Raw genomic sequence first — 26918 nt, 5'->3', positions numbered from 1 at the left:
AAGGGGTTCTCTGAGTTTAAGTTAAAAGGTTGTCTATGCCTCCCAACAGACTTGCATCAAGAGAAATACTGCCCTGCTAATGGCTGTGGGTGTCATAAAGGGTCCCCCCCTACAAGATACTATGGTGTGCAAGGATTACAGAGCCCACTCAAAGGGCTTAGAGACAACTTAACCCAGTAATAACAGCTGAACACTGTGAGCAGAGAAGTCTTCACCTCAAAATAGCCACTGCCATGAGTCTACCCCCTAGAGTGGAATAAGCAAATTACCTGCTAAAATTCCAAAATAAGATTTCAAGGACCATAACTATGAAGACCGTTGTGTCAATACCCAGGGAATACATATGTCTTTATTCATATAAAATCAGTAGAGCCCCTTTTATCACTAAATGTAAAAAATTACCCCAACAGCTGGGAAACTGCAGGGAGAATAGAAGAAAGGCATACTTACCTGGCCTTGACCCCCTGCTGCTTCAGTTTTCTCTTTTTAATCCCCCAATCTTCTCTTTACTTCCTGGTAGACGAGAGCTCAGTGCAGGACTTGCCACCTCAGCCAATGACTAGCCGAGATGAGACACCATCCTGCACCAAACGCTCATCTTGTAAGCAGAAAGTTTAAGGGACTTGAAAAAAAACAATGGGCACTGCGGAGGACCAGGGCTAGGAAAGTATGCCTTTTTTTCCTCTTTTTCTTTAATACCCCAACCTCTGCCCCCCTCCCCCCAACAATAGCAGTTATTTTTCTTTTTAATAAAGTATTGGAATACTTTAAAATGGTTATTCACATCTGATAATGTTATGACATAACCTTAATTTATAGACAAAAAAAACAAAAGGTGCAACAGCAACCCACAGGTGCAAGGGCTTACCGTATATACTCCTCCCAGCTAACACATGGTAAACACCTGCTCTGTAGATATTAAAAATTAAAATATATATATATTTTTTTTTTAGAAAAGTGAGGATCTTAGCAAACTATTTGATCAAACAGAGTGTACCATGTTGCCACGTTAAGGCGTCCTCGAGACATGGTCCCTACTCTAGCATTTTAACACTAGCAATGGCCTTTCCTGGGCTGAATGAGCCTACAACTGGGCAGATAGGAACCAAATGATCTCTTTTATAGCAGCCTTGGGACATGGGTGGAGTGCAAGCAAACAGGAGGTAGCCACACCCCCCACAATCAACAGAAAAAAAGGGGAAATTTTGACAGCACATCTATCACTCTGTTCACACTGCAGGTTACACGCTGCTTGTGGCTTAAGTACAGACAAAAAAACAAAAGGTGCAACAGCAACCCACAGGTGCAAGGGCTTACCTTAAAGCGACTCTATACTAACAATCTGACCCCCCCAAACCACTTGTACATTCAGATGGCTGCTTTTAATCCAAGATCTGTCCTGGGGTCCGTTAGGCAGATGATGCAGTTATTGACCTAAAAACAACTTTTAATCCTACAGCCATGTGTCTAACGGCCTGGGCTTACATTGTGTATGCATTAGGCTGGCACAACCTCTCTGTCCCTCCTCCTCCTCATCATTAGGAATGCTCCAGGCAGATTGATTCCTATTCTCCACTTGTGTGCATAATGAATATGGGCTGGATCGTTAAGACACCTGTGCAAAGCTCAAACATGTTCCTGGATCATTCCTAATTATGAGGGGGGCGGGGAGGAAGGACGGAGAGGTGGTGCCAGCCTAATGCATATACAAATGTAAGCCCCGGCCGTTAGACACAGCGCTGCCGGATTAAAAGTTGTTTTTATGACAATAACTGCATCCCCTGCCGAACAAACCCCAGGACAGATCGTGGATTAAAAGCAGCTATCTGAAGGTACAAGTGGTTTGGGGGGGGGACAGATTGTGGGTACAGAGTCGCTTTAATTAATGTGATAGCATTATAATCAGTAAGGACCTGACCTCATATAATTGTTGGAGCAAATATTGGAACGTCCGGTTTTAAAATATGGAAGGAGAACTCCGGGCTGCTGCGATTTTTGGCACAGTGCTGGGGAAAGGGGATACTGGCTAGTGCTGGACTGGCCCACTAGAGTGTGGACGTGCCAGGCCCACTTAGCCAGTCAGCGGCCGTAGCAGGGTCCCGCCTCAGCTGCTGACTGGCTGAGCAGGCCTAACACATCATGTCCCAGAAGCATCCAGGACCGGGGGACTGGAGTCGTGGTATACAGGCACCAGCGCTGGAGTGGGGAAGTTGAGAGCAAGTTACTTTTTTCATCATCCCCCTCCCCAGCACTCTGCCAAAAATCATCTCAGCCCAGAGTTCTCCTTTAAGAGTTAGGTTTCCCAGAACAGACCTTTTTCACCTATCCACAGCACTTGACCATCTGTCAGTACCATGTTTTTTAAAAAACAGAGGTGTACATGCTTGACCACCGCTCTGAATTAGTACAGTCATTTATAAAGGAGAAAATAAGGACACATGTCCCCTATTCTCATAATTGCTGAGGGTCCCAGTGATGGGTGCCCCCTGTACTTAATCAATTACCACCTATTATGTGGATGGTAATAAATGTCAATACGATAAATACCTCTTTAAAAAAAGTTACAATAAAAATAAAAAAGGGAGAACTGTTTTACTGAATTATTAAAAAGGAAGTTTTGACCCCACTATATTTTGGAAGAACACATCTGTGTGTGAATTAATGTGAATTAAATCTTGGTGAATTCACCCTAAACAGCTTCTGCACTACATGCATATTAATCTTTAAGTGTCTACTGGGTATTTCTTCCCATTGCAACTGTTCTCATCTCGGCCTGGGGGCAGCAGATGACACAGAAGGCTACAGACACATTGACCAACCCTCAATTGATGCTAAAATCAGAGGACACTTGTCTGTTAAAGAAACACCCAGCAGACACTTAAGAGATCAACCTGCACAATACTGGCAAAAAAAAGTCATATATAAGGCATATCGCAATACTGATGAGATCAGAAAGGTAAACCAAGCCCTATTTAAAAAAACTGCTGACAAAATCTGCACAGACTGAATATGCAAGCTGATCTGCATACAGTATGCTATGTAGCAGGGGGAGCCGAGCAGACTGATATAGATTATTGTGGGAAATATTCAGTATAACTTGTAACTGACTAAATAAATTATCTGCTTATTCTTGGCTTAGGAGTCCAGTGGGCTGTCCTATTTCATGATTGACAGCTACCGCTGTGTGCATGCTTGTACTAAGAAGGCTGTCAGTTATTAAGTGGGACCGCCCACTGGACGCCTAAACCCAGACTTAGTAGGGAATTAAATCAATACGTTCCAAGTTCTACTAAATCTTTCTCAAAAAATCTAGATATTAATTGCAGCTCAACCTGGTCTAAAAGATGAAGCTAGTAGTACTGGAAAGTAATTTTAAAGTGACAGGTTCTCTTTAAAGGGGTAGTGCGGTGGTAAATTATTATTTACAGAATAACACACATTACAAAGTTATACAACTTTGTAATGTATGTTATTGTCTGTGAATGGCCCCCTTCCCCGTGACCCACCACCCCCACCCGTGTACCCGGAAGTGTTGGTGCATTATACATTACCTGATCCGTGTCGCGCATGTCCTCCATCTTGTGCCAAATGTCATCTTCGGCCGGCCGGATCTCTGCCGCGGTCCCCCCTCTGCCGCGTCATAACTGTGCACAGCCGCGATTGGCTGAGCACAGTTATGCTCAGCCAATCGCTGCTGAGCATCGGATGACGCTGCAGAGGGTGGCCGGCATTTGGGACAGTAGGAGCTGTTCGCCGGCCGGCCGAAGAAGACGTCACTGACTGAAGATCGGAGGCGGGGGTCGGCACGTGACAGGTATGTATAGCGCACCACACTTCCGGGTACACGGGTGGGGGTGGTGGGACACGGGGAAGGGGGCCATTCACAGACATAACATACATTACAAAGTTGTATAACTTTGTAATGTGTGTTATTCTGTGAATAATTCTTTACCGCCGCACTACCCCTTTAAGCTCTGGATGAAGAGGACTGTAGACTTAGTGCGGCCTAAGAAAATATATTCCCCCTTCCCCCCCATGGCTGCACAGTAAAGTTTATATTCTAGTGATAGTTGCAGGCACCAAGAAATAAACCAAGAAATAAAAAAAAAAACCAAATGACAAAGTTTGTTGGTCTAAGTTTTGTATTAATTAAACATGACGTACAACACAACAACAAAATAAACAAAAAAAAGTGACAAAATGTGTTTTTCTTCAAACATAAATACATGAGACTAAGCAGGGCCCATGCCGATGGCTAGAAAACAGAACTAGGAGCTTCAAATGAGAGAAAAGAAAGCTATAATGTGGTACTCAGGCCTACCTAAAGTCCGCAGCACATTCAGATCACCTCCCCTCCTGGTACAAAGCCCTGATCAAAGTGTATCCACCACTTACGTGTAGCGGAGGCAGCCATTTTGCAGGTGGTTCCTGACATTGCACCGATATATGAGGCACTGTCTGTCTCATTCAGTAATGTAACTAGTCCAGATAATAAATTGCAGAATGCCCTATGGAATCATAACTAGATCCTAACAAAAGGGCTGCCTCGGTTTTCTATAGGCAGCAAGTACACTTTGCCTATATCCTAGCGTATCACACACACTCTTCTCTATACTATCAATAGCTATATACAACTTATGCATGTTACCTCCTGGGTTTGAGATTTTTTTTGTACCTGTCCATTGCACTCGTCAGAAGACATTCAGAAACAACCTGACATAAAGGAAACAAGAGAATAAATATACAGAGTTCCTGTTTCGCAGTCCTTCAGGTCAAGCATGTGGAGCCATGCTGCCATTTTTTTTTTTTTTAGAATCACAGTGCATAGTATCCTGATGTCATGGATGGCAATGTAATGGAAGTGTTCCTTCTTATCCCAATGCATTTGGTAAACACATCCAGTAGGCCCTATCATGCATTTAGAATTGTTATTGCACAATACATGAGGACCTGGGAAATCTTGGAAAGCATAAGAGAAAGTAAAATGGAATTTCGTCCTGACGCCTGCATTTATCCAGTATGACTAACCAAGCATGTCAGCTGCATGTGCTCAGACAGCTACCACCATGCGCCACAATGCACACTAGTAAAAATGCAGTAAAAAGGAAGTAGTCTTCTTTTAATTCAGTCACCTCTCGATCAAGGTAAAAGTTCAAAGACTCGAAGGATCAAAGTGCTTGTTTTTCAGCAGGATTAATCTTCTTTCTAGAGGGGCATGAGGCTGGCATCAACATGTATCATCTGCAAGAAAGACAAGAAAACAAGCCATGAAAGTATCTATGGAGGGCACTCTTCTTAAAGGATCTTAGTGCTGAAAAAATATATATTTGGCTCGTAACCAGGCAACTGCCAGATAGCAGTGATGTGGGAACACTTAAAGTGAGTATAAGTTCTTTTTATGTTTGAACCTGACTGGGATAAAGAAAAATAATCTTTCTGGCAAACCACTTTAAATGTGTTGTCCGAGCAGGGAGAGAGACTTTGTAGCTATACGTCCAGGGAGGGAGTAATTAAAAACAAACTGCACTAACCTCCCTGGCTCCCATGCCACCGGCACTAATGTACCATTACGTCCCTGCAGTGGTCTCACTACCGGATTCTGGGGTCACGATGTCGCAAGCAACCAATCAGTTGGCTTGTTTACACCAGGATGAGTTGACACACTGCTCTTTTGTTATGATTTATTTATGTGTTTAGTTTTGGATGTATATGTATATATTTGGTAATTATTACATCTATTGACAGGACCTGATTACATATATTCTTTATTCATACTTATATATATTTTTTTACATTGGTTTCGTCTAGATTATTTCCAGTATTTGCATGTGAGTCACTCCTATCATATTTGTTCCTGGTGTTTTGGTTTGACCCTGAGTATTGTAGGGGCTCTCCAGCTTGTTCAGACCGTTTGGCCCTATTTTAATTGTTTTTAAAATTCGTTGCTGGTGGTAATTCTAATACAAAATTATTTGTATATTCTAATATTTTCTGTCATGGTGGTATGGTGTGCATAATCCTTTATGTATTGTTCGTTTTTTCCTGTGTACATTTGCAAGCAACCAATCGGTGACTAAGGTGACTTATCGCTGCATCTGGTTATGGGTTGAGAAAGGCACCAATAGGGACCGAGCAATACACTACGACTGAGTGGGAGTTAAAAACTCTCATGCCCTGACAAGTGACAACCCCTTTAAATCATACACTCTTAGGATATTTTCCTGCAGTAAATATGTCTGAGAAATGTGTCAAAATGTTCAGTGCATAAAGGCGAGCCCACACATTCTTTCCATGGATCTGCAGTTTCACATTGTGTACTGGAATGCAGAACATGGCCTCGTGCAATGGGACTAACTATATTTTACCCACAGTGTGGATTTGCACAGAAAATAGTGGGATACAGATTTTACACACATTGCAACATGAAAGCCACATTAAAAAAAAAAAATAAAAAAAAAATCAGTCTTGTGTACATAACGTAGTGATGTCAAGACCTGACTCCCAGAGCTGTGCGGGCTGTGGCTGCTGGAGAGGATGATGGCAGAGGGATGCTCAGTGTCCCTCCAGTGCCCTGTGTCCCTCAGTGTCCCTCCAGTGCCCTATGTCCCTCAGTGTCCCTCTGCCATCATCCTCTCCAGCAGCCACAGCCGCACAGCTCTGGGAGTTGGGTAGTGACATCACCATGTTATCCAGGAAGTGAAGCCTTGATGCAGTAGTAAGTGCAGGGAAAAAAGCGCTTTATGTGCATTTCCCGTAATAAGTGTATATTGGGGATTTGTATAACTTTTGGGAGGCAATACAATACTTTTATAAAAGATTTCGCCGGACTTCTGCTTTAATAGACAGGCTACTAAGACTAGACAGTTTGAAGATGAACCAGATATTCAAATAGCCTGACCAACTAATAAAAATGTAATAATTGCTAAATCTAAAAGGACACTTAGACCAGGCAAACTGTTGGGCGCAGTGGGCAAAAACAAGTACTGATCTTTGAGATTGGCACTCGGGTAAAGGGGCCTTTACATGGCATAAAACAAATCGAAGTTCGCAGTCTGCACGAATGATCGTTGCATCGTTTGTACAGCCCAGGAAAGAGACAGCACAGATATGTATATGTGCTGTCTGTAGCAGCAGTCTATACGTACATCTGCGTTGCTTGTGATACAGCATCCAGGTCTCCTGTCTGCATCTCTAGGCCCCGCCTACTACGCTTTTCAATCATTCTGGAGGAGGAGGGGCTTGACATTACAGCCAGCAGACAGAGGACAAGAGAGACATGCCAGATCACAAGCAGTGTGGATGTAAGTATACACTGCTGCTTGTGATCTTTAAACTGACAGCATGACAGCACAGATATATACAGTACATATCCTATATGTACAGTGTATCCTATATAAATATCTGTGTTGTCACTTTTAAATTTTAAAGCCTGCTCTAAAGACCTGATTGGCGTTTTCCCCAACCTTAACCGATTGCCGTCACTTTCACACAGGCCAATTATCGGCCGCAGAAGCGTTTCTAGCAACACTCCTGGCCAATAATTGGCCAGTGTAAAAAGCCTTTAGGTTTACACTAATTTTTAGGAAGTTTTTGATTATTTCTCCCAAAGTATATGATAATATTTCATTACATCACACAGGGACTAGGATTTGCTTACTGAAAGGCAGAGAAACACTTTGTTAGTAGGTAACCCATATCCAGCTCTATACATTATACAGAGGCTGACAAATGAGAAGTGAATGTGAAACCTACATGTTACAGCCTTTAGAATCGCTTACAGCAAACTATACAAGGTACACTACATTATAACATCGCACTGATATTTTTTAGGAGTAGAGCACCTCTACCTAAATCCTCAGAGCTCCAGCATCGCGGGGGCATTTGTAAGCGCAGCGTAAATGCCGGACTTAATAAATGTCCCCCATACTTTTCCTGGCTCATTCTCTGCATTGGTGAGGATCTCAGCTGTCAGACCCTGATTGATCAAAACTTTTCATTTGTCCCTGTAACATGTGAAAAGGTTTTTTTAATGAGTTTAAAGTTTTTCAAAAAGGTTTTTAAAGTGCCTGTTTAAGTTTTCCTTTAACAAAGGGACTCTGCCAAATCCCAAAGAACAGCTTCAGACCATCATCCTTCCTCATTCCTCACTCTGAGCAAGAAGCATTTTTATAGCATTTGCCAATTCCAGTTTAGTCTGACAGACTGCCAAACAGTAAAGCAGAACGTAACTCCCGATAACACGTTCCCACTCCTCCAGCCAATGCCTGATGTTAGGGTGTGTGCGGCTGCTCAGCCATGGAAACCGCTCAGTGATGCTCCTGAGGCAGAGACTTGAGCTCCCAAAGGACACATTTCACACGCTATACACCATGCTTCACTGCTCATTCAGTAATTCCGTGTGGCCTATCCCTTTCAGTGCCTAGAAGCTGTAGCTGACAGATAATAGATGCATGTAAGTCGTTTTGGTGCACTGTCACTCCTAATGAATATCAGCAGAGTGGGCCTGATCGGTGCACTGGGGGCAGTAGTCCCCCCCTCCCAGTACACCTAAATGGGAGGGGATGTTTTACTGGGATCAGAATGACAGGATGTCCTTGTTATAAACGTAACTTTATTGGTGGATAACTTGATCCTATGAGCCTAAATTGTTGGTTTAATCTTGTTCTGGGGGAGGGGGGACTAAATGATTGTCTTTGTAAAGGGTAGCTGAATTCAGAGTTGAATCATGCATGCCATACATAATACAGGGGTCTGCGCTGGATGCCTTTCAAGATCTCACAAAAATACCAAACACCATGCTAAGTCAACATGGGCCATCAGGTACCATTTGTGTCTGGTGCGTGACAGATCTGCCAGAGCTATTTTTTTTCCCCCATCATCCTGAATTAATGACAGAGTAACAGAATGGGTGTGAACTCAGCCTTACTACTTTTGCCAAGTTGTAAATGTTTCTGATGTTATCAGAACTGGAGACATGTGAATATATTTGTCATAATTAAGATAACTGGCTATATAGATGATATATTTGTGCACTTACCATGATACCACCATTTTGTTTTCTTTGGATTTTTGTTGCATGTTCTTACATAAAATGAGTTATCTGGAGGTCGTCTCTGCAAAAAACAAAATATAATTAGCTAAAAACAACAATTCAGACCTGATGAATAGAGAAGCATTTTGGGGCTGTTCTTGATACAAAATCTGGGAACTGTAGAAATAGCCTCACATATTCATAATGGTATCAGTAGAGATCATCTGAGAACCTTTAAGGTCCCTATACACTTCACACTGACGTCTGAACAGTATGTTATATCAATCGACGGGGGTATAAAAATTTGTGGACTCTTACGAGACTCAGCCGACAGATGAGGACGGTGGAAACGGGAGTCAGGCATGATGGCAAATCACCGCCCAACCTCTTTGTTCATGGTAAGATAGGCCGTCAGAGCCGTCTGACTGCAGGTTATCCATCCCCACAGAGAGAACAGCAACACTGGGTGGAGAGAATGTGTGTATGGGGGGGATGGGAGAGATAATGATGACCGTTATTGAAGGTTTATGCCCACCTTTAGTTCATGGATGGTGCAAAGACATGCTGTACATTTTGTACCAAAGCCTGAAGGACATTTGTTAATATCTCACTAACTTCACTGCTACTTTAAAGCAACTCTGTACCCACAATCTGACCCCCCCAAACCGCTTGTACCTTCCGATAGCTGCTTCTGATCTAAGATCTGTCCTGGGGTCCTTTCGGCAGGTGATGCCATTATTGTCCTAAAAAACACTTTTAAACTTGCAGCCCTGTGTCAAATTGGCGTGACCTAGAATACCCATGTCCTAGGATTGCAACAACCCTCAGTCCCTCCTCCCCGCCCTCCTTATCATTAGGAATGCCCCTAGAACAATTTCTCCTATTCCTCACCTGTGTGAACACTGCACGAGCTGGATCGTTAAGACACCTGTGCAGTGTTCAGGCAGGTGAGGAATAGGAAAAATCCTGCCCGGGGGTGCTCCTAGTAATAAGGAGGGGCGTTGCAATCCTAGGGCATAGACACTCCAGGCCACGCCAATTTGACACAGGACTGAAAGTTTAAAAGTTGTTTTTTATGAGAATAACTGCATCACCTGCCGAACGGATCCCACAACAGATCTTGGATTAAAAGCAGCTATCCGAAGGTATAAGTGGTTTGGGGGGTCAGATTGTGGGTGCAGAGTCACTTTAAGGCTGTGGATTTGGAGAACACAGAAAATCTGTGGTGTATCTGCTCAATGTAAACTCTATAATATTAGTTTATAAATGTGAACAGGTGTCCTAATCCCTGGCAGTATAACACAGTGGTGGTGTAGGCCCCAAACCAAGTGCCTGGTTCCCTTTAATGATTCTTGCTGCAATAATAGAACAAGGTGACAGGAAAAGCAACTACAGAGATGAAGCCTGAAATTATACATCTTGGCAAGTCTTGAACATACTCATTTATCATTGTAACTAGGAGGTGCACCTAGAATTATTCATGTCTCATTGTTAATAGAAAGTCAGTGGAATGCTATGATCTCAGGCAGGACTGACCCAAGTGATGCCTGCAGAGTACAAAGGGATTACTTATCAAGTGGACAGGTCTCATGCTGAGAAACAATCATATGAGTAAGTAGGGAAAACTAGGTTACATTCCGGTGCTATAAATGAAATGACCCTATTTAGTCTTTACACAGATAAAAGACACTGCCCTGCACCGGACAATCCTCAGGCTACAGAGAAAAGCGCTGACTCGACACTGCTATGAGCACAGATGCTAAGACCTCACAAGATCAGAGCCTTTATAAGCTGTATGTAATGGGATAACTATCTGGGCTTTGATCTGCACCTTGCTAGCAATATTTTTATTAAATTAAATGTGAATTAAAATATCATACTAAAGCGACTCTGTACCCACAATCTGACCCTTCCAAACCGCTTGTACCAGGGAATGCAGTTATTGTCCTAAAAAACTACTTTTAAACTTGCAGCCCTGTATCAAATTAGTGTGGCCAAGAGTGTCTTTGCCCTAACATTGCACCGCCCCTCCGTCCCTCCTCCCCGCCCTCTTACCATTAGTAATGGCCCTGACAGAATTTCTTCTATTCTTCACCTGTCTGAACATTGCACAGGTGCCTTAACTATCCAACTCATGTGAAGTTTACACACAGCTGATGAATGGGAGACAATCTGCCTGGAGCATTCCTAATGATGAAGAGGGCGGGGAGGAGGAACGGAGAAGCGGTGCAAGCCTAATGCATAGACACTCTAGGCCATGCCAATTTGACACAGGGCTGCAAGTTTAAAAGTTGTTTTTTAGGACAATAACTGCATCACCTGCCGAACGGCCCCTAGGACAGATCTTGGATTAAAAGCAGCTATAAGAAGGTACAAGTGGTTTGGGGGGGTCAGATTGTGGATACAGAGTCGCTTTAACACTAGAAGATTTTCAGGCTTTTACAATTGTATAGTTAACTTAAAGGACAACTTCCGCGCTTAGTAAAAAAAAAAAAAAACTATTACAAACACAGTTTTCATAGTTACCTTTCCTCCTAAGTCCGTCTCTGTTTGAATTTCCCACCATTCATAGCCTCAATGAGTTCAGGTCTGCATCTTCATTTCTTCCTTACTTCCTGGTTAAGGCTTCCCATGATGCACTTTGGCTCCTGTGATGTCTAAGTCCCGCCCCTCTTGCAAGTACCTATCCCTTCATTCATTTCCCCTGGTGCACTAAACACTGCCCTCTCTCTTTATTCAATCATGCCCCAAAACACACATGGTCTCAGCCTGCACAGCAGCTCAGTTTCAGAGTTTTTATGTTTCAGAGGGGGGATAACAGCTTGCTGGGAGACAGTCTCAGAGGACAAAGATAAACAAACAAAGCAACTCACTGACTGTCCTCATGGCTGAGAGAGAGAGAGAGAGAGAGAGAGAGAGAGAGGAGAGGGGGGTCTGTGTAGCTTATGTGCTGGTAGAAGTCAGTGAAGAGAAGCAGAAGAAATCATTCACTTGCAGCCTTCTCTGTTTCTGCACAAGGTCAGATGGCTTGCAGTTGCTTAGCCAATCCGAGCTGAGCAAGCTGAGTCACCTGACAAGGCAGGAGAGTGGGAGGCTGGTGTAACAGGACCTAGCCCAGCCCTCCTCCTGATGACGACATCATCACAAGATGGAGCTGAGAGAGCAGCCTGGTGTCGACAGTAATTAGGTATGTGTGAGTTTCCTACACTTCCGGGAGGGGGGGGGGGTCAAATGGGGATAGGTGATTGAAGCACATTGCAAAGTTATTTAACTTTGTAATGTGTTTCAATAAATGGAAAAGTTTTTCACGGGAGTTTGAAGTGAAATTCTCACATTTATCGCTTGGACCAATCTGCCATAACCCTTAGGATCCTTTACATAGGACCGGTTATGAACCATGAGCATCGCTAGAAACACTCCTGCAGCAGACAATCGGCCAGAGTTATTGGCCCGATTATCGACTGATTGCATCGTTTGAGTCTGCTATAAAGCGGATGTAGCACTAGGTACATCGTTTTGTGTTCTTTACATGAATAGATTGGCACTGACAAGCGGTGCAGATGCAGCGATCCTTTTTTTGAACCACTGCTCAATTCCCGTGCATGATGCCGGTCTATTCCTGAGCACCGGAATGAAGCACAGGGGCAGGCCTGCCAGCCCCGAGTGTGACAATCTCTTTCCCTCCTCTGTGAAGTGGCCCCATTGATTCTTATAGAGCTGCGTCGCAGAGGGGAGGGGCGGGCCTGCCCCAAAAGCTTCATGCTGGGACGGTGCTTGGGAAGAGACCAGCACCGTGCGTGGGAACCAGGGAGTAGTTCAGCATCCCAGCGCCAGTATGTTCGTTTAAAAAACACAAAGTGATGTACCTAGTGGTACATTTGCTTTCAAATGTATCTATCGGCCGCACATGATCCTGTTTAAACAGAGTTTGTGCAGTCGAGAAAGATAAAGGGAAACTAACAGCACAGATATGTATATATCCCCGCAGTCAGTATATACCTATTGCGCTGCTTGTGATCTGGCATCTGGTCCTCCGGTCACTGCTGTAACTTCAGTCCACCACCTTCTCTGGAATACCTTATAACCAGAGAAGTTGGGGCCTGAAGAAAAAACTGGCGCAAGTACCAGAGAGACAGATACTGGATCACAAGCAGTGTGGCTGGCATGTATAGACTGCTGCTTGTGATCTGGTAACTGACAGCACGGTTATATACATATCTGTGCTGTCAGTTTCCAGGGCTGCATGAACGATACAAGGTTAATTCATGCAGCCCATGTGCTTGATTTCTCTTGCCATGTAAAGGCCCCGCAAACAAGCCACCGATCTCGCTGATTGTGTGCTCAAAATGTGTCATAAAAAAAATAAAAAAATTTTTATAATAGTAAAGCTTAAAAAGTACAACCCTCGGGGGGCGTGGCGAGCCGCTGAGGAGAATGGACGTGCAGTGAGGGAGCTCCTCAGCCACACAGCTGCATTACAGGGACCCAGACCTGCCTTACCCGACCCAGCACCCCCAGCATATGTGGAGGGGCAAGAGGGGGACCCCCAGACATCGGCCGCCTCCAGCGGGACCGGATTCCGGGGCTCCGTCGGCGTCCCCGTACCTCACACGGGGCGCCGCTGCTAACACGCCGCGACCGCGGCCATCTTTCCCCGCCGCTCCGGAGGCCCGAGACTCACCTGGGAACCGGGGGCCTGGAGACCCGCTCCCATTCGCCGGCCTTTCCGCTGAGCCACAACCGCAGGCGCTGTCTATCCAGACCCTGGAGCCACGCTGCCCTGCAGAGTCCTCTGTGCAGCCTGAGGAGGCCGCGGCGCCATCTTGCTTTCCGGAGCGCGCCTCCGGCCTGGTGGGTGAGTTAACCCCTTCCCTGCGGCCTGCCAGCAGCCAGAAGATATCCCTGCTTCATCCCACCCCCGAGACTCTCCATCCCAGTGCCTTAGAACCCCACCATCCTCCATCACCCCCCAGTGACCTTACAGCCAAATCTCACGGGCTCTTAAAGGGCCAGCAACGCATTTCTGCCTACATGATGGCGACCCCAAAACCGCCTAAAAAGGACAAAACTAAGGCTGGCAATAACAACCAGGATGTCACCCTGCCTAGAACCTCTCAATCTGTCGCCCGATCTGGGGTCCCGCGTAATCAGGGGGGACGGCACTCTGACTCGGACTCTGAAGCTTCCCTACTGGGGCCTGCATCCCCCCAGGGTGTTCGGGACATGCTCTCACAATTGCCTACGAAGAGTGACCTACTAACCCTTATCACTGAAGTGAAAGATGCGTTAAGGGTTGAAATCGCCGCTGTCCGGAAGGACATTCAGCACATTGCACTAAGGGTTGAAACCCTGGAGGATGACCATGACTCTACCCGGGCATACATTTCTAGCCTGCACTCCACTGCCTCCTCACAAGCTTCTGCTTTGGATGATATGCAGCGCCACATTGAGGATCTCGACAACAGAGGCAGGCGCAATAATATCAGGGTCAGGGGTCTCCCAGAGGCGACACAGGACAATGACCTAGAATCTACCCTGGAGGGCCTCTTCAATATGCTTCTGGGCGAGCCATCTACCCACAAAATTAAGTTTGATAGAGCTCACCGGGCCCTACGACCCAGGAACTCTTCCGGCCCACCTAGAGATGTCATCTGCTGCTTGCATGATTATACATTGAAGGAAAGCATCATGGCCAAGGCCCGTTCCCTCCGTGAGCTGGATTTCTACGGTGCCCAAATACAGCTCTTCCCGGATCTCTCCTGGATTACCCTCCAAAAGCGACGGCTCCTGCGGCCTCTGCTGACTACCCTCAAGGACCATGATGCTTCCTACAGATGGAATTTCCCGTTTGGCCTTACTGCAAGACGGGATGGACGCTCTGCTGTTCTCCGCAGTCTGGTGGATTTGCCTGTGTTTTGTGACACCCTGGACCTTCCAGTCCCCAAAATCTCTGACTGGACGGTGGCTCCCCCCCCCCCTCCCCCACCATCCATCTGGCACTCGGCTAGCCAGAAGAGGCGACGTCCCAGATCCGAGAGTTCCCTCTCCCCCCCTGGTCCTACTGGCTGAGGGAGGATCCCCCCCCCCCCTCCATGATCTGTTATAGTGATTTACATTGTTGCTGATATTCTGGGTCCCTTCTTTTCGTTACTCATTTGTTATATGTAGCTGTGTGGTCGTATTTGACCCTCCTCTTCGGAGTATTCCCATGTTCTTTGTTCCCCTCAGGTGGCGCCCTCTTCCCCCATGGGGCTGCCAGTTGACAGCCATGGTGCTGTTTTGGCATTTTTTTCTGCCTCGTTGCAGGCCGCTTAGGCTTGTTTTTTGGGCCTTGCGCCCTTCCTTTTCTTGGTTTCTCGTTCCTGTTTTTTGTTGTGTATATGTGTCTCTGTGTTTTCCCTCTTGTTTCCTCCCCCCCCTTTTTTCTCCTTTGCCCCCTAGGGTTCCATGTTGGCCGATGCTGCTCTGGAGACTGCTTCCTTTCACCCACTGGGACGGAGTGAGTACCCTCATCTGCGTTAGTATTCTTTTATCCCCTCCCAATGGCTAAGTGTATATCCCTCAATGTCAAGGGCCTAAACTCTGACACCAAAAGACGCCTTCTCCTGAGGGAACTCCGCAACCTACATGCAGACGTTGCCTTCCTTCAGGAGACGCACTTTGATCAGGAGGCAACTTTTAGGTTTGCACGCCATTCCTATCCCACTGTTGCTTCGGCCTCTAGAGGCAATAAGACGGCGGGAGTGGCCATCCTATTCTCTCACAGGTGCCCCATACAGATTTCCTCCTCCTATTCTGACCCGGGGGGGAGATATGTTATTGTAGACGGCACCCTACAAGGCCGCCAATTTATCTTCTGCAACGTTTATGCCCCTAACCGCTCCCAGATACCCTTCCTCCGTAGGGTTCTCAACCGATTGGCAAAGTACCCTCCGGCTCCACGGATCCTTGGGGGAGATTTCAATTTACCGTTCTCTGAGATAATGGATAGGCACACCGTAGACGGCCGGCCTACCCCTACAGAACAGGCTAAACTATCAGCAGAATTCCGCAAGCTCATACGTGCTCATAAGCTCTATGACCTTTGGCGGCTTGACCACCCTACGGAGCGGGGGTATACTTTCTTTTCCCACCCCCACAAACTCCACTCTCGTATTGACTACCTCTTTGGCAACATTCCCACTGTCCGACTGCTCCAGAGTGCGACCATTGACCCCATTTCCTGGTCTGATCATGGCCCTGTGATAGTTCACCTCAAGGCCATTCTCTCCCCTACGCGACACTGTCACTGGCGTATGAATGACACCCTCTTAAAAAATCAGATCACCAGAGACTCTATCAAGACTAGTATCTCTAATTACTTCTCGGAAAACGAGGGGTCTGTAACCTCTGAAGGGGTTCTATGGGAGGCCCACAAAGCAGTTGTGCGGGGTCATTGCATAGCGCTAGGTTCCCGCCAGAAAAAAGACTCCATGTTAGCCATTCAGAATGCTAAATCCGCCATAGCTTCCCTAGAACAGCGTCTGGCCCGTCGACCCTCCCTGGGTGTCCTGCGGAGGCTTGTGGCGGCCCGTGAACAACTCAAAGATCTTTTGCTGCAAAAGGTGGAGAAGCTTCTCCTCTACTCTAGGCAACGCTTCTATGAAAAGGGCAATAAGGCTCATACCCTCCTGGCAAGGATGCTCAACGACCGGGCTGCCGCACAGTCTCCGCAGGCTCTCAGGGATGGAAAGGGGACCCTACATTATCACCCTAAAGACATCTCCTCCATTTTCCACCAATTCTATTCTAAACTTTACTCCCTCCCCTCAACCCTACCATCGGACCCGGAGGCCCGAACCCGATGCCTTTCTGATTTCCTGAGCGAGTGTAATCTGCCTTCCCTGACCGCTACTGCGCTCGAGGAACTGAATGCACCGATTACAGTGGAGGAACTTACAGAGGTCTTTAAGGCCCTTCCATCGGGGCGGGCACCTGGGCCGGATGGCTTTTCCTACCTCTACTACAAAACCTTCTCTTCTGAACTGTCCCCTAAACTACTTTCCCTCTACAACTCCTTTCTCCAGGGTTCTCCTATCCCTACTTCTATGTCCCACTCTTTCATCACTCTTATCCCCAAACCTGGCAAGGACCCCCTGGACTGCTCCAACTACCGGCCGATCGCCCTTCTAAACTCAGACTTTAAGATATTCACTAAATTGCTGGCTACTCGATTGGGGTATTGGCTACCTTCCCTTGTTAATGCAGACCAGGTGGGGTTTGTGCCGGGGAGACAGGGTGGGGACAACACGAGGAGGGCCATTGACCTCATTGATGTCGTTAATCAACAAGAGGAGAGTGCCCTTGTGCTGAGCCTGGATGCGGAAAAGGCCTTTGACCGCCTTGGGTGGCCTTTTATGTTTGAGGCATTGCAATGCTATGGCTTCTCTGGGCCCTTCCTAACAGCGGTCAGGGCCTTATACTCCAATCCCACAGCAGCACTTAAATTCCCTAATATGTTGTCTGAGACCTTTTCCCTTTCGAATGGCACCCGCCAGGGCTGCCCTCTGTCACCCCTTCTTTTTGTCCTTTGCATTGAGCCCCTGGCGGCGGCGATTCGAAACTGCCCGGACATCAGAGGTGTGTCGGTCAGAGGCAAGGAGTTTAAAATCATGTTATTCGCAGATGATGTCCTCCTCACCCTGTCAGACCCGCTCATCTCCCTCCCGAACCTGCATTCCCTCTTGGGTACATATGGTCGCCTATCAGGGTACAAAGTCAATACCTCTAAATCTGAAGCTATGCCTCTCAATCTGCCGGCCCCCTTGATTGCCCAGCTTAGCTCAAATTTCAAATTTAAATGGACCTCTACCTCCATTAAATATTTGGGTATCCGCCTTACTCCCTCCTATCCGTCCCTATACTCAGCTAACTACCCAGCCCTCTTCCGAGATATACGGAACCTCCTAACTAAATGGTCCCCCCATTACATTTCGCTCTTAGGCCGTGTGGCGGCAGTAAAAATGACCATTTTGCCTAAACTTCTATACTACTTTGAGACGCTCCCAGTCCGTATTCCTCTCTCAGAGCTGCGAGGTGTCCAAAGAGCAGTATTTAAGTTTATTTGGGCGTCCAAGGGGCACCGGATCCCCAACTCGGTAATGATGAGTAGCAGATCTCGAGGAGGGCTGGGGGTCCCTAACTTTCTTCACTATTATTGGGCGGCGCACCTACGCCAAATCACGGCATGGTCCAAATATTTGGCGTATAAGAAGTGGGCGGAAATTGAAAAAATATGGCTAGCTCCCTTCCACCCTAACTCTTTCCTGTGGCACTCCTCACCGCCTAGCTCCTCACATCTCTCACTCCTGGGACCTATCCGTTTCACCCTCCACATATGGTCCTCGTGCTCTGCCAGGTTTGAGCTCACTTCTTCTGCTTCCCCCCTGAACTCTTTTTTGCTCTTCCCGAACTTCCCTCCTGGTCTTCAGTCCCATACTGTCAAGCTCTGGGGTTCTAAGGCACTCTTTCAGTTTGCTGACATCGTTGATCCCATATCTCGTACACTCCTCCCATATGATAAATTGACTGACAAATATGCTCTCCCTCCCTCGGCGCACTTTATGTACCTCCAACTCCGACACTTTATGATGACACGTCTGGGGGCTCTCACAGTTTCTAAACCTTCAGCTTTCGAGCAACTAGTCAGAATGGGGACCTCCACTTCGGGCCTTATCTCTGACATCTATCGCATCCTTGGCTCCCCTGTAGAAGGAACCCTGGTGCAGCATGCCTATATGTCTAAATGGGAAACGCTATTAGGGAGGACTTTGCCTCCGGAGTGCTGGGCCACTATATGGGACAGGGCTGCCACCTCCTCCATATGTACTACCTATAAGGAGTCCCACTATAAAGTCCTGATGTTCTGGTACCGCACTCCGGAGGTGTTACATAAGTTCAATGCCTCAATATCCCCTCACTGCTGGAGATGTGCTAGAGAATTAGGCTCCCAGTTCCATATATTCTGGGAATGTGAGCTTATCCGACCATTCTGGAGGGAGGTGTGCGAGATATCATCCACTATCCTCAGTGTTACAATCCATAGGGACCCAGGCCTCTGCCTCCTTAACCTTTTCCCTAAAACTATCAGGAAAAAACAAGCCAAATTGCTATTGGTCCTCCTGACTGCAGCCAAGTCCCTAATCGCTAAAGGTTGGAGGCAATCGTCCTCCCCTTCCATTATACACTTTAAGGCTAGAGTCAGGGAGCTACGCTCCCTGGAGCGCCTTACGGCATCCCTGAACAATCGGCTGGAGGCCTTTGACTCTATCTGGGCCCCTTGGGACTTGTACTCCTCCCCGGCAGCATCTGCCACTGGTTCATCCTAGGTTCCCTCCCTAGTCCGTCTCTTCCCGTCGTTGTCTTCCCCTGTCCTTGTCTCCCCCTCCACCCCCTCCCCCCCCCCCCATCATTTCTTGCTCCCTTCTTGTCCCGCGTCTATGTCTTGTCCTGTCTTGTTTTTGCTACTGGACTAGTATGGTCTCAGAACCCTACCCATGCAGACGTTGTTCTCTCTGAACCCTGACCGGGATCTGGTAGCTGCTGTTTTGCTACGGTTTATTATTCTGAATTTCCTGCCTGCTCCTGTGGAGGGGCTAAACTGTCTTATCGACATTTATTTTACGTTATGCATTATAACAATGTTCTGCTGCCTCTACATATGCATCACCCAGTTTGTACAATTTTATGTCTGTCTGCCTTTTTGTTGGAAAAAAAAAAAAAAAAAAAATTACAATTGTTAAAAAAAAAAGTACAACCTGTCCTGCGATATACAAGTCTGCATACAGTCACATAAAAAAACAAATAAATAAATAAAAAATAAAAGTGATCTTAAAAATTAAACTGCTGAATTCTGCCGGAGGTTACCGATTAGGTGATTCTAAAACAAGCAATTTCCTTCCATAATGTCTATTACAATCTATTAGAATCTCCCCCGTACAAGAAAGATATTCCCTGCAATCCTCATGCAGCGGTCCTCAGCGGGATGCTTTTACATCTTCAATATGTTTAAAGTGAATTTTGAGAAGAGCCAGGCGGTATAGGCAGATTTTGTAAAGCATGGGACACTGTGCTGATCCTGAAAGGGATTATATTAATCACAATCGTTGCATATGCACTTCCCTAATAGAATGCTTTACTGCAGCGCTGTAATGTTGGTGAGGGTCAGAATCCAGGCTCTCGTACCTTTTCTTTGCAGCTGGACAGCATGCTGATTATACTAAGACAGACGGACTGCACGGACAGCGCAGGAGACCAATCTTCCGTTAAAATAGATAAACAGATATGACCGTTGCTATAAACATGAGGATGGACAGGGATATTATCACCAGTGAACATGACCTGCAACAAAAAGAACCACAAAGTTTAGTATTTAAGGTAGCAAGAGAAAATGTCACCTAAACTAAATACCCACAACAGCACCCCCACCCCTCAGTAACCTCCTGGTCCAATGTGTGAAGGTCAGCCGTCATTCAGGTGGGCTGCAGGAATTATGGGGCAGACCTAACCCGCAGGTTGTTGGCTGTCAGGAGGCAGACCTAACCCGCAGGTTGTTGGCTGTCAGGAGGCAGACCTAACACGCAGGTTGTTGGCTGTCAGGAGGCAGACCTAACACGCAGGTTGTTGGCTGTCAGGAGGCAGACCTAACACGCAGGTTGTTGGCTGTCAGGAGGCAGACCTAACACGCAGGTTGTTGGCTGTCAACGGGCAGACCTAACATCCAGGTTGTTGGCTGTCAGGGGGCAGACCTAACACACAGGTTGTTGGCTGTTATGAGTCCAGCAAAGAGTCCTGCAGCAACTCACCCAGTGATTGCACAAACTAAGCATGTGGAAAATCTGGAATATACTGTTAAGCTATGGGCACCAGATCATAGAAAGTGTAGCCAGGGGCTGGAAAAGGTAAAGATGCTATATGAATAAGGGGCTGGAGGATCACTGCAAGCCAAAGGGAACAGTAAGTTGAGCACTTTTCCTGGATCTAGCAATCTGTGAGAGTCTGAACAACCAGACACTGATTGTTTAAACCGATTGACACGTCTCTAAGACTTAAAGGCACACTTAAAGAGTATCCTCTAAAAAAGACTAAATAACTATAACTCTTTTGAAGATGATGTGTGACGGAGAGCAAGTTAACTGCTCATATCTACATTGGAGGCTCTAAAGTGACAAGCTTCTGTCCCAAGTTAAATGAAAGGGGTCTTTGGATATGTTTGTCATATGACCCCCTACTGCAGAGTATTCCCCCATAGATGCAATGCTTTAATTCTGACCAGGGGTAATGACTTCACGAAGATAGGAAGTTCTTCCGTTTACCGTGCAAGGTCAGGGATCTGATAATTTAATAGTTCCGGCGATTATGAACATGCAGATAGCAAATATGTTTATTTATAAAATGGGAAGAGGGGGGTTATTTACATTTTTGATATGGATGGGATTTATTTATCTATTAAACAACTTTTTTTTTTGTACAGTAACTTGAAGTCCCCTTGAGGCACTTCTATCTTAACTATACTGATTTCTCACTGATCTCTGCATTGATCTCTGACATCAGTGCTTGTTTACTATGGGGCGCTGGGGCCACTAGACCCCAGTTGGTGGCTTTTTCAAGCCATTTAAATGCTGCTGTCCGATTTGACAGCAGCATTTAAAATGGTTAATTAGCCAGTGCATTGATCAGGCCACACTGCTGATAGCATACGGGGGCGCTCGCTTTGTGAGCCCTCTCTATACATCCCTTAACCCATGATGACGTCCCTGGTATCTTACCTGAGGAGAATCAAAAGGGTATCGACTGCTGAACTTAAATAAAAGTTGAAACTTTTCTCCTTCGTACAGTGTTCCCGGTGCCCCTTCCATGTCTACAATCCACCTAAGAGTATAAAGAAAAGTAAGTTCCGAGGGACACTGAGAACATATAACATTAAACGAGAAATCTTCTATTCCCTGCACAGAAGCCTTGTGTGGTTCCTCCAGTCTGACCTTTTCAGACGCACACATAGCATCCACATGGTGATTGCACAGAATAGGTTTCCTGTGTTTTGCCATAAGCCCGTTCATTGTATAAACTTATTGTACCACTTGTAATGACTCACTTGTGCTTGTACAGTCAACAGAACAAATATTGATCATGCAATTTCTCAATACATGGTAGCAGCCAAGTAACATTTGTAAGAAATGGCAAATGGAGATATCTTCTGGGTTAGAAAATCCTTGTTTCATAGCCGTATATTTATCTGCCGCTCAGGAATATTCTGGCTGATCAGTGTATAGTATAATTTATGACATAATAGAGAGAATAACAGCACATTCTAGGTTACCATCCTACACGAGACCACAGCTATAATTATTATGAGCAGATCGGCCTAAGATGTTATTATGGTGACTGTATGGGCTGTAATTATGGACAAATATTCACAACTACAAGCCGTGCTGGTTCCTTGTTGCTCTTTATGGACAGAACCTGGAGCTGCCAGAGCCTACACAGACAACCAGCCAATTACTGTAAATCCAGTCTGACAGGCATCAATGGAGGAGGTTCTGACGCACATGGACGATGCTGTCCAGACGTCAGGAGCCAAGAAGCCAATCTATAGGAACGGTTACATGGTAATGTCGAGCTATGTGCTATCCAAAGAAAAAAAGCATTGCTGTGCAGTATTCTGCTGACATATAACATATCTATATCTCATCATCATCAGTATGTATCGTATCTGTATGATTGGTGGGTCAGTGGCCAAAGTAATGTGTACTCAGTATATGAAAATAAAATGTACAATTTTGTGTTGTCTCTCTACACAGCACCCACTGATTTAGGTACAGCAACTCAAGCTGGATTAGCTAACATCGCGGACAAAGGGCCCCATTACACTCTGTAGGGCCCTATTACACAGAGCGGTTATGGGGGCAATTTGGGCACATATCTCTCTGTGTGATAAAGACAATGATCAGCCAAGGACCGAGCTATGGTCAGCTGAATGCTGTCTTTCAAAATGTGTAATAAAAAATCATCGGCTGCTGGCTGCACGTCGCTCTGTGAAATAGGTCATGTGTGGCCGCACTGTGTAATAGTTCATGTGTGGCCGCACTGTGTAATAGGTCATGTGTGGCCGCACTGTGTAATAGGTCATGTGTGGCCGCACTGTGTAATAGTTCATGTGTGGCCGCACTGTGTAATAGGTCATGTGTGGCCGCACTGTGTAATAGGTCATGTGTGGCCGCACTGTGTAATAGGTCATGTGTGGCCGCACTGTGTAATAGGTCATGTGTGGCCGCACTGTGTAATAGGTCATGTGTGGCCGCACTGTGTAATAGGTCATGTGTGGCCGCACTGTGTAATAGGTCATGTGTGGCCGCACTGTGTAATAGGTCATGTGTGGCCGCACTGTGTAATAGGTCATGTGTGGCCGCACTGTGTAATAGGTCATGTGTGGCCGCACTGTGTAATAGGTCATGTGTGGCCGCACTGTGTAATAGGTGATGTGTGGCCGCACTGTGTAATAGGTGATGTGTGGCCGCACTGTGTAATAGGTGATGTGTGGCCGCACTGTGTAATAGGTGATGTGTGGCCGCACTGTGTAATAGGTGATGTGTGGCCGCACTGTGTAATAGGTGATGTGTGGCCGCACTGTGTAATAGGTGATGTGTGGCCGCACTGTGTAATAGGTGATGTGTGGCCGCACTGTGTAATAGGTGATGGGTGGCCGCTCTGTGTAATAGGTGATGTGTGGCTGCACTGTGTAATAGGTGATGTGTGGCCGACGGCTGGGTAAAGCGGTACTCTGTGGATAGAAAATAATTAGGATGATGCTCACCTCCCCCAGCGTCCTCCTTCGTTTAATGCTGACACCTTTGATCCTATTTCTGCAGTGACAGCTAGTGGCGCAGTCCTGTTTTGGTCAGTGACTGGCTGAGCGGCCCCCTGACTGCAGAGACTGGCTGAGCGGCCCCCTGACTGCAGAGACTGGCTGAGCGGCCCCCTGACTGCAGAGACTGGCTGAGCGGCCCCCTGACTGCAGAGACTGGCTGAGCGGCCCCCTGACTGCAGAGACTGGCTGAGCGGCCCCCTGACTGCAGAGACTGGCTGAGCGGCCCCCTGACTGCAGAGACTGGCTGAGCGGCCCCCTGACTGCAGAGACTGGCTGAGCGGCCCCCTGACTGCAGAGACTGGCTGAGCGGCCCCCTGACTGCAGAGACTGGCTGAGCGGCCCCCTGACTGCAGAGACTGGCTGAGCGGCCCCCTGACTGCAGAGACTGGCTGAGCGGCCCCCTGACTGCAGAGACTGGCTGAGCGGCCCCCTGACTGCAGAGACTGGCTGAGCGGCCCCCTGACTGCAGAGACTGGCTGAGCGGCCCCCCTGACTGCAGAGACTGGCTGAGCGGCCCCCTGACTGCAGAGACTGGCTGAGCGGCCCCCTGACTGCAGAGACTGGCTGAGAGGCTCCTCACTGCAGAGACTGGCTGAGAGGCTCCTCACTGCAGAGACTGGCTGAGCGGCCCCCTGACTGCAGAGACTGGCTGAGCGGCCCCCTGACTACAGACACTGGCTGAGAGGCTCCTCACTGCAGAGACTGGCTGAGCGCCCCCCGCACTGCAGAGACTGGCTGAGTGGCCCCCGCACTGCAGAGACTGGCTGAGCGGCCCCCGCACTGCAGAGACTGGCTGAGTGGCCCCCTGACTGCAGAGACTGGCTGAGAGGCTCCTCACTGCAGAGACTGGCTGAGCGGCCCCAGCACTGCAGAGACTGGCTGAGCGGCCCCCCTCACTGCAGAGACTGGCTGAGCGGCCCCAGCACTGCAGAGACTGGCATGAGCGGCCCCAGCACTGCAGAGACTGGCTGAGCGGCACCCCTTACTGCAGAGACTGCTTCAGAAGTATCAGTGGCGGCTGCGGGGAACGCAGAGAGAGAGCAGGAGCCAAGTATAATCTTTATTTTACCCATTCAATAGGGATTTTCCTATAGCCCTGTCCAAACAATTATCAAGCCGTGTAATAGGCACAGTTTGTGAGCGCCAATCCAGCTGACATCCTTAAAGAGACTGTCAGTAGGTTTATGCTGCCCTATCTCAGGAAAGCATAAACTAGTGACAGAGAAGCTGAACAGAATGATGTATCACATATTCTTCTGTGCAGCTGATTCAGTCATATTCCCCCTGAACAATGACTCTCAGCATCGCAACTTATTCCTCTTCATGATGTGCTTGTGCTCAGTCGTCCTGGATATTCATGAGCACCAGCACATCAGATGCTGAATGGTAATTGTCTATCTATATTGTAAATAAGCAGACAGCTGTCAATCATCAGCTGGAGGGCGGGGGGATTGGCGCAGCACAAAGCCCGTTCTCCTGCATATCAGGAGAACGGCTGAACAGAATGATGTAAGTAATACACCCATTTCTGCCACTAGTTTATGTTATCCTCATTTGAGGCAACATAAATCTAGTGCCAGATTCCCTTTAAGAGAAGTATGATGGTTGTTTCACAGAACTAAATGCCACCTAGCCATTCTGACCAAGCCATTATGAGGTCCTGGGCACGTATTACATAAGGGTACGCACACTGTGAACAAACTCTAGTTTGTCTAGCCCAGACAGACACTAGTAGAAACAATCATTTCTACAACACACTGGAAGATCTGGGGAGCCATTGTATATGACAGTCAGCCACCCCTAGAAGGATTACAAGGGACACTAACAGCTCAGCGATATGTACAGGACATCCTGCAGCCACATGCATTGTCTCTCATGGCACCCAACTAAAATTTGGCAGCATTATAATGGTTGCCCACAGAATGCTTCATAGGAATGTCTCTGCCATATTGCTACCGGCCTGTCTGGTTGTCAGATTTATCATCAGTCCAGTATTTATGGGACCAGCTGAGAAACCAATGTCAGAAATCTACATACACAATGTACAGACCCATCCACAACATCTGCGGGTATAAGTATCGCAGAATGCCATATGGAACTTGTATGCCTCCATCCCCAACCATATCACATCTTGTATCCAGGCTAGAGGAGGCCCAAAAGGGTACTAACGCCTCCCTCCAACTCCAATAATTTTATCAATTTACTCTTATATAATGCAGTAAGCAAGGTAGTACAAGAAAAAAAGAACAGGTTGTACAAATGGTACAACATAGTAATAAAGCCACCTGTATGCTGTTACTGCAGGGTAGTAGTATACGCACCTTTACGGGAACCAAAAACCTGTTAGATTGGTGGTTCATCAAGGACAAGTATTGTACCAAACAGAGGATCTATTCAGATATCAGACTGATAGGTAAGGTACAAACCTGATCAGACGAGCGCTTACACAAAGTACAGATTGGACAGACTTAAACACGCTGTTAATTCAGAGAGATAAAGAGCAAAGGAAAATGACAAATATGAATCCCAACACATAAAAGTTTATAGACTTATGGCCAGAACCCTCTGCTTTACTGACCATCACCAGGATCTAGGAGTATATAGGTATGGCTCAACAAAACAGTGGAGGGTCCAGTAACTAAGTGCTACTTTCATCTGACGTCACAGAGAGTCAAAGGTTATAAATGGTCAGTGAAGCTCTCACATAAGCGCCTTTTATTTTTCCATTAAGGAGACATATTCCCTAGACTTTCTATGGAATCCATAAGGAGATAGATGGGGAGGTGAAGTGCTTAGCTTAACACCTCCCCCTGCTCTTTATAGAAAATCAGTGGGGGTCTCGGCCATCATCTCCAGCGTCTCCTGAGCCATCAAAACTTTTGTTATCGGTCTACAACTTGTCAAAACTTTTATGATCTATCTTTGAATAGGAAAAAAAACACACAAAGTTTTGGCAAGACAACAGCAGTGTAGAATAGAGCT

General features: G+C 46.7%; 1 protein-coding gene across 1 annotated transcript in view; it reads right to left on the bottom strand.

Annotated features, from left to right (window-relative positions):
• Window positions 1-4124: 4124 nt before the first annotated feature.
• Window positions 4125-26918, bottom strand: part of UBE2W (ubiquitin conjugating enzyme E2 W) — a 48475-nt gene continuing 25681 nt past the window's right edge. Inside the window, exons 3-6 of the mRNA XM_069959965.1 lie at window positions 21838-21940; window positions 20255-20410; window positions 9038-9113; window positions 4125-5241 (exon numbers count right to left, since the gene is read on the bottom strand). Coding sequence (XP_069816066.1) covers window positions 5228-5241; window positions 9038-9113; window positions 20255-20410; window positions 21838-21940 — 349 coding nt within the window. The 3' untranslated portion in view covers window positions 4125-5227. The remainder of the gene's footprint in view (window positions 5242-9037; window positions 9114-20254; window positions 20411-21837; window positions 21941-26918) is intronic.

This window comes from Dendropsophus ebraccatus, chromosome 2, assembly GCF_027789765.1.
Source record: "Dendropsophus ebraccatus isolate aDenEbr1 chromosome 2, aDenEbr1.pat, whole genome shotgun sequence".
Taxonomy (NCBI): Eukaryota; Metazoa; Chordata; class Amphibia; order Anura; family Hylidae; genus Dendropsophus; species Dendropsophus ebraccatus.
The sequence above is the reverse complement of the archived record's forward strand: the minus strand, read 5'-3'. Positions and strand labels throughout refer to the sequence as shown.